The sequence below is a fragment of the Cyprinodon tularosa genome, unplaced genomic scaffold (assembly GCF_016077235.1).
Source record: "Cyprinodon tularosa strain WSP-4 unplaced genomic scaffold, ASM1607723v1 ctg2, whole genome shotgun sequence".
Lineage (NCBI taxonomy): Eukaryota > Metazoa > Chordata > Actinopteri > Cyprinodontiformes > Cyprinodontidae > Cyprinodon > Cyprinodon tularosa.
The window spans coordinates 1,273,010-1,289,849 of NW_024038733.1; the positions used below are offsets into that span (position 1 = coordinate 1,273,010).

The 16,840-nt window shown below is 42.1% G+C and overlaps 1 protein-coding gene across 2 annotated transcripts; it reads right to left on the reverse strand.

Moving 5' to 3' along the window:
- Nucleotides 1-7,865: 7,865 nt before the first annotated feature.
- On the reverse strand, nucleotides 7,866-12,137 carry tubb5 (tubulin, beta 5). 2 transcript variants are annotated; one of them, XM_038284329.1, is made up of 5 exons: nucleotides 11,977-12,137; nucleotides 9,590-9,698; nucleotides 9,310-9,417; nucleotides 8,965-9,209; nucleotides 7,866-8,856 (listed from the first exon to the last, which is right to left on the reverse strand). In XM_038284329.1, exons 1-5 carry the CDS (start codon nucleotides 12,031-12,033, stop codon nucleotides 8,044-8,046), a joined length of 1,332 nt encoding a protein of 443 aa, XP_038140257.1. In that variant the 5' UTR covers nucleotides 12,034-12,137; the 3' UTR covers nucleotides 7,866-8,043. The 2 variants fall into 2 exon arrangements, with proteins under 2 accessions (XP_038140257.1, XP_038140255.1); XM_038284327.1 differs by having other exon boundaries at nucleotides 9,310-9,420.
- Between the last annotated feature and the right edge of the window lie 4,703 nt (nucleotides 12,138-16,840).

Here is a 16,840-nt window from a genome sequence, read left to right on the forward strand (position 1 = left end):
TGTGGAAACTGTGGATCACTCATCTGTGCATATCAAAGTAAAGTTGGATTTGGATGTTTGATGCTGTTACTGCTGATGCTTAAGCCTGAATCAAAGTGTGGACATGCAATATTGGATTGTTCATGTATGGATGCAGATTTATGCCAAAAGACGCAACCCTGTTTGACTTGTGGACTGAAACCTGCTTTCTGAAATTCTGTGTTGCATTATTTGTTGGGCATCAATATGAGTGGATCAAAGGCTGGTTCACAAGTAAATGACACTCATTGCAATGAAGTTGTTAAAAGGAAAACTTTTCCTACTGAAAAGGCCTTGATATGGAAAATGGAAACACTGCAGAAAGAACGCAAAGCAAAAGTGAATAAAATTAAAAGGCCTCATCACTGCTTTAAAGGAGCTCATAGAGAGGAATGTTGATGTTTCTCAGGTGGAAACTGAGTTGGACAAGTTGATGCATTTGCATGAGGAGACAATTTCTCTGCATATGTCACTGATGGAAATAATTCCTCAGGAAGAAAAGGACAAGCAAAAAGTGTGGTTTGAAAGTATCAATAAATATAACAAGGGATTTATTGAGGATGTAAAACAATGGATCTCTGAAACAAATGCACCATCCTTAAGACATGCAACAAATGATTCTGTGGTTGGTAAACAAAACAAAGAATGTGAAGAGCCACCATGTTTGTCACTACACGAGCCTCAGCTTGATGCTAAAGTGTCCTTAGACACAGGACAGGAAGGCTTTCCTGAAAGAATAGACATGCAACAGGATGAAATTCAACCAATTGACAGCATCTCAAATGTTGGAAGCAGAAGACATGGATCAAAAAGTGGAACCTCAAGAACTTCAACCTCTTCTGTTTCATCTTCTCACATCAAAGCAGAAGCTGAAATAGCTGCTCTTCTTACTAGACAGAAATTACTCAAACAAAAGCAAGAGCTGGACCACCAAGAAGAGGAAATCAAGAAAAAGAAAGAAAGATTTGCGCTTGAGATGGAAATAGCTGCTGCTCAAGCTAAGATGGAGGTTCTAAGAGTCTCAGGAAGCAGTGTGAAAGGCAGCAAAAGTATAAAATTAAGTGGCATAGAATCCTATGTGGCCAAAGGGGCTTGTGCTGCTCTTAATGTTGAAGCTAATTCATTTGTGCCTGGTGGCCAAGGAGGGTATGACGCTCATACCACACTCAAGCCTCATCTGACAAAGTCAAGTGGAAGAAAACTTAATCCTGATGTTGGATCTCAAATACCCCAGCAGAGTCAAACTGGACACCTGATGGGACCTAATGTGTCAAATAACATTCTAAATTCTCAGTTAAGTGTCACGTCACATACCCAGCTGCCAGTCAATGTTGATGGTAACAATTTGCTATCTATAATGGCAAGGCAAAATGAAATCTCTGCTTTACTCACACAACAACATAACATTTCTCATTTGCCAAAACGAGATATCCAGGTTTTTGATGGAGATCCAATTCACTATCATGCTTTTATGAGAGCCTTTGAGCACAATGTAGAAAGGCGAACAGAAGACAGTGAAGACTGTTTGCACTTTCTGGCTCAGTACACAAGGGGAGAAGCACGAGAGCTTGTTCGAAGCTGTCAACAAATGCCTCCAGAAAGAGGATATCTGAAGGCAAAGGCATTGTTGGAACAACATTTTGGGAATGAACAAAAGATTGCATCTGCATATTTGGATAAAGCGTTCTCTTGGCCTGTGGTTAAAGCAGAGGATGTTAAATCTCTTCAAGCATATGGTCTCTTTTTAAGAGGATGCTGTAATGCAATGGATGGCATAGAGTACATGTCTGAGCTTAACATGCCTTCTAACATGCTGATGGTGATCAAGAAGTTGCCATACAAGCTAAGAGACAAATGGAGGTCAGTAGCTTGTGATATTCAAGAAACCAGTCAGCGAAGAGCTAATTTTTCTGACATTGTGAACTTCATTGAACGTCAGGTAAAGATTGTGACAGACCCTGTATTTGGCAACATACAGGACACTGTAAAGATCATGCAAAGAGATGGTAGCAAAGATAACTACCAATGTCGAACACAAAAACAAAAAAGTAGTTTTGCCACTACTGTAGCAGCGATTGATGGAAAGAGCCAAGTAAAAAAAGAGAAAGTCCAAACTGACAAAAAGACCTGCCTTTACTGCAAGAGTGAACATGCGTTGGAGTTGTGTTCTCTATTGGAAAAAAGAACACATAAAGAGAAAATCACTTTTCTCAGAGAGCATGGGGTCTGCTTTGGCTGTCTGTGCATAGGGCACATAAGTAAAGACTGCAAGAGGAGACTGACATGTAAAACATGTGGAGCTAAACACCCTAGCATGCTTCATATTCACTCAAAGAATAAGGATCAAGTTGAAGTTCATGAAGGTGTGCCAAAGCAAGATGCAGCTGTGGGTGGTTCTCTGGTGGCAGTGCAAAGTAGTGGTCTTACTGGGGCCGGTGACCAAGACTGCAAACTCTCCATAGTGTCAGTCAAGGTGAAATCTAAAAAGGGCCAAAAAATTGTGGAAACATATGCCTTTTTGGACCAAGGCAGTTCTGGTTCATTCTGTACATCAAGTCTGATGAACAAGTTAAATGTTTCTGGAAGAGGAACTAAAATTCTTCTACGCACTATGGGCCAGGAAAAGCTTGTAGGAAGCTATATTGTATCTGGTCTGGAAGTTGCTGGCTTGGAAAGTGACCTCTATTGTGACTTGCCAGATGTTTTTACACAAAAGAAAATGCCTGTGTGCAGGAGTAATATACCACTGGAGCGGGATCTGCTCAGGTGGCCATATCTGAGAGGGGTACATCTACCTGAAATTGAAGCAGATGTTGAGCTTTTGATTGGCTTAAATGCACCCAGAGCACTGGAACCAATAAAAGAGATTCCAAGTGAGAATGGAGGACCATATGCTGTTCAGACATTTTTAGGATGGACTGTTAATGGACCAGTATTTGGGGAAGCTGACTGCAATCAACCCAGCATCACTGCTAACCGTATCTCTGTAGTGAAATTGGATGAATTGTGGAAACAACAGTTCCAGCTAGACTTCCCTGAGTGCAGCCATGATGAACAACTGGGTCCATCAAGAGAAGATTGCCAGTTTATGGAAATGGTGAAAGGCACTGTTGAGCTGGTGGATGGTCACTACACAATTGGTTTGCCATTAAAGAACAGGAATGTATACATGCCTAATAACCGAAAGCTAGCAGAACAACGTGCTTTGAATCTCAAAAGAAGGTTCCAAAAAGATGCCATATTTCACAAGGATTATACGACCTATATGCATAACATCATTTCCTGTGGTTATGCTGAAAAGGTGCCTGCAAAGAATCTGATTTGCAACAGTGGCAAAGTTTGGTACATCCCACATCATGGGGTATATCACCCACAGAAGAAGAAGATTAGAGTGGTGTTTGATTGTGCTGCATCATTCCAAGGTACATCACTCAATGCACAGCTGCTACAAGGACCTGATCTTACCAACTCATTGATTGGCATCATAACCAGATTCAGGAAAGAACCCATCGTGCTGATAGCAGATATTGAGGCTATGTACCACCAGGTGCATGTATCAGCTGAGGAATGTGACATGCTAAGGTTTCTCTGGTGGCCAAGAGGGGACGTCTCTCAACCCATGGTGGAGTACAGGATGCGTGTCCATCTTTTTGGTGCAACCTCATCGCCAAGCTGTGCAAATTTTGCTCTGCGAAAATGTGCAGAGGATAACAGAAACTCCTTCAGTGAGCAGGTGGTGGATACCATAATGCACAGCTTCTATGTGGACGACTGTCTTGTTTCAGTTCCCTCTGAATCTGAGGCTATTGCACTCTATCACAACCTTCAGGCCATTTGTGCCAGAGGAGGATTCAACCTAAAGAAGTGGATGAGTAACAGTCGAACTGTATTGGGTGCAATCCCTGAAGAGAACAGGGCAGAGGACATAAAGGACATGGATTTGGACCATGGCCTACTTCCTGTTGAAAGAGTACTGGGTGTACAATGGTGCGTGCAATCAGATGCATTCAGATTCAAAATCTCAATCCAAGATCGGCCTTTGACCCGTAGAGGACTTTTGTCTGTGGTCAGTTCAATATACGATCCACTTGGAGTACTTGTGCCAGTGGTTCTAAAAGCCAAACTAATCTTGCAGGATCTGTGTAAGAAAGGTCTTGGGTGGGATGAAGTTATACCCACACCAATTGCGAAGGAGTGGACCAACTGGATAGATGAGCTTCATCTACTTGAGGACCTCAAAGTCAGCAGATGTTTTAAGCCAGTGGATTTTGGTTCTGTGACTTCTGCCCAACTGCATCATTTTGCAGATGCAAGTGAGGTGGGTTATGGAACAGCTACTTACCTCTTGCTGTGCAGCACTGATGGAAAACAATGCAGCAATCTCATCATGGGAAAGGCCAGAGTGGCTCCATTAAAGCCAATCACCATTCCTAGACTGGAGCTGACGGCAGCTGTGGTAGCGGCACGTATGGACAGATTCTGGAGAAAGGAGCTGCGGATGCCACTACTCGACTCTGTCTTTTGGAACGACAGCACTTCTGTGCTGAAGTACATCACAAATGAAACATCCAGATTCAGAACATTTGTGGCCAACAGGGTTGGAGAGATACTTAAAGCATCTCAGGCAACTCAATGGAGATATGTAAGCACTCTGTCAAATCCAGCAGATATTGCTTCAAGAGGACTTGGAGTAAAGACTTTCCTCAAGAATGAACAATGGATGTGTGGCCCACAATTTCTGCTAGCAGAGGAGCAGTGGCCTACAATTCCATACAGCTTAAAAGAACAAGAACAAGATGATCCTGAAGTCAAAATTAGCGTGTTGACAAATGTTGTTGCAGCCCAAGACGAAGATGACCCACTGTCTCAATTGATTGACCGTACCTCCTCATGGAACCGGTTGAAGAGAGTGATTGCTTGGGTCTTAAGTTTCAAAAGCAGACTTTTAAGTCTCTGGAAGAAAAGGAAGGAAGTCAAGGGGCTGTTGTCACACTCAAAAATGGATGAGAATGAACAGAAGACTGTTCTAAAACAAGAGCTGCAGAGTGTCAAGGATGTGTTCACCGTTTTTCTCTCTGTGGAGGACCTGAAAGAGGCGGAGCTAGAGATCATTGGACTGTGCCAACGGAAAAGATTTCCTGATGAGTTTTCCAGTCTCTTAAAGAATCAGAATGTGAAACAGACAAGCCACATATACAAATTAAATCCATTTCTTGATAATGGTATTTTGAGAGTTGGCGGAAGGCTCAGTAAGTCAGCCATGCCTGAAGAGTCAAAGCATCCAGTGATTTTGGCCAATGATCTTCATGTTTCTGACCTCATCCTTAGACAAGTGCACAAAGAAGTCGGCCATGGGGGCAGGACCCACATGTTGGCAAGGCTACGCCAGAATTACTGGATTACTGGAGCCAGTGGAGCCATAAGAAGAATCTTGGCCAAATGTGTTATATGCCGACGGGTTTTGGCAGTCCCAGCAAGCCAACAGATGGCAGAATTGCCACTCAGCAGGATTTCTCCAGATGAACCACCATTCACATCAGTGGGAGTGGATTGTTTTGGTCCGTTTGAAGTGAGACGTGGAAGATCCAAAGTCAAAAGATATGGAGTTATATTCACCTGCTTAGCTCTGAGAGCTGTGCATATTGAAGTAGCCGCATCACTGGAGACAGATTCATTTATGAATGTACTACGTCGCTTTATAGCTAGAAGAGGCCAAGTCAAAGAGCTTTGCTCAGACAATGGAACCAACTTTGTTGGCACCGATCGAGAATTGAGAAGATCTCTGGAGCATTGGAATCAAGCTCAGATTCATGATGAACTATCACAGAAAGGAATAAAGTGGAAGTTTAATCCTCCTAGTGGTTCCCATCATGGGGGAGTCTGGGAGAGGTTAATCCGTTCAATCCGAAAGGTCCTCAACTCTACTTTAAGAGTTCAAACTCTGGATGATGACAGCCTCCACACTGTGCTTTGTGAAGTTGAAGCTATTCTCAATAGCAGACCAATAACAAAAGCATCCACAGATCCAAATGATTTGGAGGCTCTGACTCCTAATCATCTCCTCCTCCTCAAAGGTCAACCATCTTTCCCACCTGGTGTTTTCCGGAAGGAAGATTCGTATGCTGTACGTAGATGGAAACAAGTACAGTACATCTCTGATTTGTTTTGGAAGAGATGGACAAGAGAATACTTACCACTGCTTCAGGAGCGTCAGAAATGGAACAAAATCAAGCGCAACTTTGCTCCTGGAGACATCGTGCTCATCGTAGATGACTCTGCACCCCGAAATTCTTGGATTATGGGGAGAGTTGTTAAAGCCTATAAAGACAGAAAAGGACTCGTTTGACAAGTCAAGATCAGGACCAAGACAAGCTGTTTGGACAGACCTGTCACAAAGATTTGCCTGCTTCAGGAAGCCGAGGATACTTGATGGATTATTTGTTATGATTTGCTGTTCTTCTGTTGTTGATACTACTTCACTTTGAACATAGAACCTGTGGCACAGACCATTTTCTACCAGATTCTCTGTTCAAACTGCTGATCTGAAAACACAGCTTCTATACATGTTTTTTTGTGTGAGATTATACTATGTTTCTCTTATTATTTAGTAATTATTATATCATAATAATTAGGGGCCGGAATGTAGAGGCAAGGATTCATTTTGGTAATGTCTCTAAGGGTAGGCTGCATGTGTTAAAGGTATGTATGGGCATGTGTGGGTGGAGCTATAAGTGGGTGTTGGCATGTGTTTGAGTGATTGTCTAATTAATATCACCTGGATCTGCTCTGAGGCTGTTTTTGTTTGTTTGATTCAGAGAGAGGCTAAGACAGGGTGCCAATATTTCTGTTGACCGCAAGTTGTAAGCAAATAAGTCTGCAAATCGACCTGTTGTACAATGCCTCACAGAAAAAGAGTACAATAAACATCCCTAACTGCAGAAAAGCTTTATGTTTCCTCCTTGGATTCAGCGCGTCGAACAGATCCCTGCTCTCCTCTCAGTGACTATTTTTTGGATGATAGTCGCCTACACATGCTATTAACTAAAAGTAAATATATGACACCCTTAAACCATATAGGTTTTGCGGTACCGCAAAAATAAAGCTGCTTTAGGATCTTCTGCTTTATTTTTTAATAAATACGACATTGCAGGGTTGTGTATATATATATATATATGCATCAGTAAATACTATTACATAAACCATGTGTGATTATTGTGCTGCCCTACTCCATTATGCATGAATTATTAGCTTGTGGCACTATTAAGGTGATGCTCCAGTTCTTTATAAGAAGACCAGTTTTTCTGCATATACAGCTTACCCTTTGAAAAAATATATGTTCTAGTTGGAGCTGGACTAGAAGGTCCAACGTGACCCCTTGAGCCCTGCCACTGCCAATCTCCCCTTCCAGAAAATATGCAATTTTCAAATGATCTGTAGTCTCCATTTGATTTTTTTTTTTTTTGTTAATGTATTATTGTGTTTCAAATTCCTCCCGTTTACACATACCTGGAGCTGATTCTGATTTAATTTTGCTTATATTTTGGCTTTACATGTATAAAAAATCTGGTTCTGCGGACTTTTGTCTGTCTTTATTTCTAACTTTATATTTGAAATAAAGACACAAAACTTATTACAAATTTATGATACCTTTATAAACCTCAATTCCCCTCAGCACATCCTACTGCAAGATCATCCCTCCACAATGGTGGCATGTCCCAAAGAACAGCATTTACTTACTTGCTTAATTTCTGTATAAAGTAGCTTTGATTATTTATACTGTAAACTCATTTAATAATAAACTCCTGTAGACATGAAAACACCAACACAAGAATCAGACAGGGACCAGATAGTTTAGTATGATGAATTTATTGGTACTGAACAACAGGGGATTTCTACTGCAACCTAATGCTTGAACACAGTTAAGTTATCCTAGTAATGATCTTGACTCTAAGTGGGGGTGATGATTACTTGTGGTTTGTTCCTTTCATAGTTTCAGTTTGGCAATGACTTCTCGACTTCCCTTCTTTAAGCATCCTCTTCAGCCTCCTCCTCAAACTCACCTTCCTCCTCAGCAGTAGCATCCTGGTACTGCTGGTATTCGGACACCAGGTCGTTCATGTTGCTCTCTGCCTCTGTGAACTCCATCTCATCCATACCTTCGCCCGTGTACCAGTGCAAGAAGGCCTTGCGCCGGAACATAGCTGTAAACTGCTCAGAGATGCGCTTGAATAGCTCCTGAATGGCCGTGCTGTTACCGATGAAGGTGACGGCCATCTTCAGGCCACGGGGCGGGATGTCGCAGACGGCGGTCTTCACATTGTTGGGGATCCACTCTACAAAGTAGCTGCTGTTCTTGTTCTGCACGTTCAGCATCTGCTCATCCACCTCCTTCATGGACATGCGGCCGCGGAACACAGCGGCCACTGTCAGGTAACGGCCATGGCGCGGGTCACACGCGGCCATCATGTTCTTGGCATCAAACACCTGCTGGGTGAGCTCCGGAACAGTCAGGGCACGATACTGCTGGCTGCCCCGGCTAGTGAGAGGGGCAAAACCGGGCATGAAGAAGTGGAGACGAGGGAAAGGCACCATGTTAACGGCCAGTTTGCGGAGATCGGCGTTGAGCTGGCCTGGGAATCGCAGGCAGGTGGTGACACCGCTCATGGTGGCAGACACCAGGTGGTTAAGGTCACCATAGGTGGGTGTGGTCAGTTTCAGTGTGCGGAAGCAGATGTCATACAGAGCCTCATTGTCAATGCAGTAAGTCTCGTCTGTGTTCTCTACCAGCTGGTGGACTGACAGAGTAGCATTGTAGGGCTCAACCACTGTGTCCGACACCTGCAGGTACAGAACTTTTATTTAGTCTCATGATTTCAGAGGACCTAAGGCTAAACAAGCTAATTTTAAATACTAAACGGATCACATGCCATCACAAGGATCAGTTACCTTTGGGGAAGGCACCACGCTAAAGGTGTTCATGATCCGGTCAGGGTACTCCTCACGGATCTTGCTGATGAGGAGGGTTCCCATACCGGACCCAGTTCCTCCACCAAGAGAGTGGGTGAGCTGGAAGCCCTGCAGGCAGTCGCAGCTCTCTGACTCCTTGCGGACCACATCCAGGACAGAGTCCACCAACTCGGCTCCTTCTGTGTAGTGACCTTTGGCCCAGTTATTTCCCGCACCGCTTTGACCTGTGATAAAATTAAAAGGTATTGGTGTGTTCTTTTATTTCTTTTCTTAATGCTTAAGAAGTTTTTCACAAATAATTTGATCCATTGCTATTTAACTCACCAAACACAAAATTATCAGGTCTGAAGATCTGTCCAAAGGGTCCAGACCTCACAGAGTCCATAGTTCCAGGCTCCAGATCCACAAGAATTGCTCTTGGTACATATTTACCTCCTCCACATTAAAGAGAAGAAGAGAATGGGAGAGAAAGAAGAAAATATATATACCAGCTCAATGTGGTATCCACAAACCACTGAGTAAAAACTGCCAGAGACTCTGGAAAGGGCCAGAGAAAATGTAGAATATAGTGCTTAATGAAACACCATCAATGATGTAAGCTAACCTGTGGCCTCATTGTAGTAGACGCTGATCCGGTCCAGCTGCAGGTCACTGTCTCCGTGGTAAGTCCCCGTGGGATCAATGCCATGCTCATCACTGATCACTTCCCAAAACTGAAAAGAAACAAAAAAATGAAAAGAAAAAGGAAATTTATCACATGACAGTTAGCATTTTTAATAAAAAAAGCAAATTTTTGAATAATGCACTTTATTACACTAGCAGATTTAAATGGGTAAAACAGCAATGTGATTCCATGTCTTGCAGGGTGATGGGCAACCTATAATTTTCTTCCCTTTAAGCATGTCATATCAAAGGCATTTCCTGCAATGCAGCTGTTAATATTTCCACAACCGCCAGCTGATGACACTGCAGAATGAAGCTCTTTCACATGCAAGATATGATGGAGGATGTGCACAAAGGCGCTACAGATGCCTCTGAAAGCAGTACTGCAAATAAACTCAGTTTGCAGGCAGTCACACAGCACAGGAGGACAGTTAATGTTTGTATTCAAGCCTTCTTGGCCCGTTTTAAAAGGACCAAATTTAAAGGAAAGCCTTTAATAAATCCAGTGTGATAATCTTTTGTGCTATTTTAAAGCTTTTTTTCAAATTATGTTTTTTATTTCAGCTATGTATCCAGTAAAAGAGATTATGATTTACTTTATCTGGATATAATGTATTGTAGATAAGTAGAATGGACATCAGGGGTCAGCAAATCTTGACATTTGATTCCATGCATGACCTAAGAAAGGAGCAGAACGAGGTTCAATAAGGTCTAAAAGAACAAAAGGTTTGTGCACAAAAAAAGAGAAACCCAGACAGGGAGAACTGACGGAAGGTTGATGGTATCACAATAGATAGCTATCAGCAAAGATGAAAAAAAAATCTCAGTGAAAGAATGAGGACAATGAGGAGGAAAAGAAATGCCACACCCTGACCCAGATCCCTGCAATGTATGCATTCAGCATTTCTGTCAATCACGGATGCTAGACATCTGAGTCAATGAGTCCCAAGGGAGGGGAAACAAATGGAGATGTTCCCTGAAATTGAAAAGATTTAGTTAAAAGTAAAGAACAGAAATCTTAGATATTCTTTCCTGCCTGTCATAGAACATTTACAGCAACAGGTAAAAGAATACACACACACACACACACACATATATATATATATATATATATATATATATATATATATATATATATATATATATATATATATATATATATACTGATCTGAAGTCGCATGTTTTAACCATGAATTCTACAGAGTGACCCCAAGCAAATGCATTTTCAAGCAATTGCCTCTACATCCACTATGCATCAGCTGTTTCCTCCATTCCTCCCCCACCCTGTTCTTAATTTGGTTATAGAGGGGAAGACATCGATTACAAAGAAGGGTCTGGCTTTTCAGGACAGAAGCGCCTCTGCAAGTACTGCATAATGAGGCAGCCTCTAAAAGCTGGCCTATTGTATAGAGTGATCTTAAAGATATATTTCAATACCAGTGGAAGCCCTACCAAAACATGTGCTGTGTCATTAAATTAGCAGTTACAGGACATTAAGATAGCCATAATGAAAGGGTGATCTTTTGTTGTAGACTATAGATAGTGGGAAAGACTGGATGGATGCTGTATTGATTAGTTCAGATTCTCGCTTGTAAATAGAAAAATAGATAAAATATAAAAACAAATATCCAGAAATAATCAATGAGCTGCACATGAGTTTACACTGTTAATAATAAGCTTTTAAAGAGTAGCAGTGAGAATTAGAAATCAGTTTTTCCTCAACCTATTATTCATGCCACACCCTTCCACTAGAGCCTAATCTGAAGAGCTTTAACTGCAGTCTGCCTCCACAGAATTAAAAAAATCTAATCAATAGAAGCTATTGATCCAAACTGATCCAAATGGGGAGAAAGAGAAGAACTGGGCCGCTCCTCATTGTCTGAAATGCCGGTCATGTCTTTCTGTGGGAGACAAAGGAAAGCAGACTGCTCAGACTGAGGGGGGGCTCTGATAGGGAAAGAATAGGCTTGGTTTACCCTCTTTTCTCTTCCTCTCCTTTTATAGATGGTGTATATGGATAAAGTGAATGGAAAGTGTTGTGAAGTCGGACACGCCCGGTGTGAGAGAAAAAAAACAGTCGAGACAACAAGACAGCCGCTATACCGTTATTCCAAAGCGCACACCCACCCACCACATAGCGCACTCCACAGGATCCACAAAGAAAGAAACATTAGAAACAATATATGTATGAGATAGGAACTGGGATGAAATAATTACGTTTAGTAGAAATATATTAATGAGACAAAATTTTTATATCCAAAAGAAATAACATTAAAAAAAAAACAAAACAAAAAGAAACAAACAAAGAAAATAGTTTATTTCCCTTACCTTGGCACCGATCTGGTTACCGCACTGACCGGCCTGGATGTGCACGATTTCCCTCATGATGGAGATGAAAGTTTTCTAAGACAGGAGCGAAGAGATGCTGTGAGGAGAGCACGAGGAGCCGACAGGTCCCTTACGAGCTCGCGCTGGACAATGGATTTATAAGGCTGGAGCGCATCCAGCAGGGGGCGGGGCTACGCTGGGTTCCAGGACGCGCCTGCGCGCAGCTGCTGCACAGCGCTGAATGGCTGAACAGAAGAGACTGGGGGAGGAGAAGGAGGTCTGAGCAGGGAGGAGCACCAGTCTGCAGATCAGGGAGTGGAAATAAGAAAAGGAGATTGACCAAAATTTTACCAGCTGGTATCCAGAAATATTCTTTACAGCTGTTTTCTGGGTCAGCCATGACAAATCATCTCTGTATCTCCTGCTTAATAGGGAACAGATGGTGGACATTTTTGCGTAAAGCTAGGGGGAAATAGGGACAGTTAGCTCACCAACCCCCCCAATTCAACATAAATCTATAACTGCTTCTGAATAATGTCCTCATACTCTTAGATTCTGATGTTTGCTGCATTATCTAATTGTCAGTAAGCATCTGAATGCTAGAAAAAGTTTAGCCCCTTTAATTTGTTAAATGGAAACACATATGCTTACTTTATCAAGAAACTATGCAGCAGCTGCAGAACTTTGAAAAAAAGAAGCAAAATTTGGCATTCTAGAATAAAAAATTCCCACTTTAAAGCTACAGTGTGTAATAATTACAGGGATATACAATCAGAAATGTAATATATTATACATAACTATGTTATTTATCATCATCTACGAGCTCAGCCTCTTAACCTTAATATTTGCGTTACCTTAGAATTCGTTATTTATAATTACAAAGGAGCGAGTCTCGCAGCCATGGAGGCAGACATCTTTGCGCTACGGCAGCGCAGAGCCAACAAACTAGCCATTGTGAGATCGCCAAAACGTCACAACGATGTAGAAAAAATAACAGGTAAATTTATTATCTTAAGTCTACATGAAATCTATACCCTACACAGACTAATGAAATGCTATCTGTAAAATTATCTATGTAAGGTAGGTGATGCGGACGTCGTGGAAGACATTTTGTCTCGTAACGCTCGCCGTACTGTTGGGGGGGAGAAGCGGGGGGGGGGGGGGGTGTTCATGTTGCTGCAGTCTGACCGCTAGATGTCGCTAAAAGTTACACACTGTAGCTTTAAAGATTCTTTGAAACTTGAAGGGATGAGGATTGAGAAAGGTATAGAGCTACAGTAGGACCAATGTAGAAACTTCTGTCTGGATTGAAATTCTCCCAGGCTGTTAATGCTCTACGTCCACCTACCTCTCTACCCAGCGATTAAGCAAATATCTTGTATAAATAATATCTTTAAATAATTTAAACTATAAGCTTTATCAAAAAGGAAAAATTTTAAGTCAAGCCTTAAAAGTAGATAGGGTGTCTGCTTCATGGACTAAAACAGCCTGTGTCATGTTCTTTGCACTGATGACTGGCTTAATTACTCATTTCATTCACCTGTCTAAATCTATCCGGTTTCTCATTCCTGTTCATATGATCCACCTGCTCCTGCCTCAGTTAAAGCCGGGCGTACACTGTGTGATTTTCCGGGCTGACTTTCAGCCTGATTGTGGGTCGTGTAGTGTACAGGGGGTAACGTGGGGCGTTCAGACCACCTCCCGATCAAAAAACGGGAGGTGGTCGTGGGCAAATCGCTTAGTGGGCATGTGCAAACAAGGATTCTTCTTTCTCTTCCTCTCATATGAAAACACAGAAGTATGGCGGGGGTGCAATGAGTGAAATGGAGTTCTGTCTGTAAAATTGATGGACCATAGTAGCCACGTTTCCTCAGCCATGTCTTTGTTCAAATATGTCATCGCCTTTTCTTTTTAGGGCTTTCAGCACAAAATTGCACAAATTGCCAAGGCAGCGCGTTTCACTCTAGTGAGCTTCATATTCCTCTTCTATTTGTTTAGCTTCCGGATAGACGAGTCAGAGCAGCTCCATCTCACTGCGGAGCTGAGTCTGAGGTGCTTTTTAGTCGTACAGTGTGAGCAGGTAGATCGCATGAGAGTGTTGTGTTGCACATACATCGTGAGCTGTGAACTCACACTGTATGTCTAAACCCTGCAGTTTAGTCGTACAGTGTGAGCTGCAGCTGCGTACAATGATTGAAAAAAATCGCACAATGTACGCCCGGCTTTAAAGGTGTAGTGGAGTTTGAAAAGACCCACCCTCTCCACTTGGAAAGGAACATGGACAGGATGGTGGTGACCAGTGTGCAGAGATCTACGACTACACTTTCTGCGTACTGTCACTCAGTCGTTTGGTTGATCAAGAACTGTTGGAGGACCAGTACATACATGTGTCCCTGGTCTTGGTGGCTACAGGCTGTTAACTAGTGAGCCTACTCAAACTCCTGGTTGTTCAGCAGCCTGAAGCCAGGACTCAAACTCTGAAACCCCTGCCTCCAAAGCTACAAAAATACTATTACACGTACAATTATCAATAAAGGAGGCACATAAATAACTGAACATCTGACACAGAGAGCAGGAGAGGGAGATTAAGAGAAGGTTATAAAAGAGTCAGGGGAGTCAAGGAGGGAAGTCATAGCAGTGCTAAGCAAGTGCTACCCTTGGCTAGCCACTCCTTACAACCAGAAATAATAACTGTGTCAATGCAAAAAGTGACTGTAGAAAAGTGCAGGAGTAGAAGCTGTGTTTAAAAGTACTCCTGAACAGTTATGCTACCAGCTGCAGAAGCAGCCGGCCTACATGCAAAGCCTATGGTTGACGCTCATCAAGGCGCACCAGAAGATCCTGGGGCTCTTCTCGAGGAGCAGCACATCTTAACGGATCTGAACTGCTGAAGCAGCACCTCATGAACTTCTGAGCATCTGAGGCACAACTTTTGCTGCTCGACACGCCACAACAACCAATCAGAAAAGCTGATCTAGGAGCTGGCAGGGAGACAGACAAAGAGATGCAGGGCAAAATGATGACTCCTTGAAATAGTTTATTAATTCCTACATTAACTGAAAATGTTGAAACCTGCTGGCAAAATATGTTCACTTTATAATTAAGGTACCTGCAGTTTGGTAACACCTATCTGGAAAAATACTAACATCTACTTCCAGCTGCCACGAACAGTAGGGGGAAAACCCCAATAGGCAACCAGGCATAAGGCAGCTGCTGCTGTATTTCCAGTGACAGCGCGCTGCCGGCATGTGGGGGTTTGAGCGGCTCAGACAGCGAAAAAATATTTCAAGGCAGGATCGTAATCTTGATGAGCTGTTTGCACAGACAATGTTTTCGAGGTGATCTTTGTCACTTCAAAACATATTAAAACTACTTTTTACCTACTTATCACAAAAAATATAACAAAGCTGGCACAATCAAATACTGTTATTGCATTGTTTTCATTTAGAAAAGGAAAACATTATGTAAGAAAATGGGTCAGGCTTTGAGGAAGAGCTAGATTGCTTACTCAACAGGCAGCTGACACCTCCAGCCAATAAAGTGCGCAGTCAGTAAAAGTTAATATTTTTCATACCATAAAAGACATGTAGGCAAGTTTGGGTAGTTTTTGTTGTACAGTTTAGAGTTCATGTGATTGAAAACCTGCTCATCTTGGTACTCAACAAATTAATTCAAAGAAAACTGTGGCTGCACAGATGTGAAGAAATACTATAAAGTTATCTGCTGGTTGGAACTATAACCACAATATTTGAGTTTAATTTTAGTTTGATTTGAAATTAGGCGCAAAACGCCATCAGTAGATTTAGCAGTTTACAGAAATGTTTCCACAGCTGCTTATGGTTTTTATTGATTGCTTTGATGCGGCAGTCGACTCAAAACACACATTTTACAAAACAGTTAACGCAGAGGCCGAAACAGTGGCACCAATGCTCAACATGACACATTATGTTTGCCACAGGCTCTAGCTCTGCCAAAACCTTTTAAATAAACCTTTTAAATAATATGGAACCAAAGCATATTTTGCCCTAAAAAAATAACGTGTGCGCAAATGTATGAGCACTTCCAATCACTCATTATACCAGGGGCAGCTGAATACCACACTCATTTTGAATCAGTGTGGCATCTCTGGTCATTGTAGTCTATGACAGTACATGGCCTATATTTCAGTGTCATTTGTAGTCAGATTTGTCTTCCTGCTAAAAAAAAAAAGATCCAGAATCAGATCTGCTGTGTGAATAGTATTCATCATTTCTATTTTCAGATTGTGACAAAAGAATTAAATATTCCAACAGAAAATTCCAGGGCTCTTCTGTCTCTTCTAGTCTATTCTGTCGACGAACAGACCACATGGCCTCTTCTACATCACACTCAATATTTTCCCCTGCAATGCACCTAGGAAAAAATCTTCTAGCATGCATGATCCATCCTTGAAATACCTCTGCATTGGCTCTTCTCTTCTTGGCTAAATGGTTCTTTCTGAGGACGCAGTTAACTGTGTGCTTGCTCACCGTATTTTCCTTTCTAAATACCCCCTGATCAGTAATCATCACCATGGCCTAATGGCATTATTTGCCAGAAATAGGTTCACAATGGCTGACTCCTGCTCAGCATTCAAAAATCTGCGTCTACCACAACCTGGCAGCCTTTCGATTCTATACAGAATACATTAAATGTGGGAAATTACATGAGATACTATATATCTCTATAGATATATAAATATATAGGGGGAGTGGTGGCCTGGCTTTCTGAGCAAGACCCTTAACTCCACACTGCTCCCCGGGTGCCGCAAATGGCAACCCACTGCTCCCCAAGGGGATGTGCAGAGTTAATTTCGTTACACTGTATATGTGACAGTGTAATAACA

Bases quoted from the DNA above. Each gene is read 5' to 3' on its own strand.
- tubb5 (XM_038284327.1), bottom strand. From the start codon at position 12,033: ATGAGGGAAATCGTGCACATCCAGGCCGGTCAGTGCGGTAACCAGATC. The intron at 9,210-9,309 runs GTGAGTTAAATA...ATTTTATCACAG, and splicing joins ACCTGATAATTTTGTGTTTG to GTCAAAGCGGTGCGGGAAAT. The intron at 8,857-8,964 runs GTAACTGATCCT...CTGTACCTGCAG, and splicing joins GCGTGGTGCCTTCCCCAAAG to GTGTCGGACACAGTGGTTGA.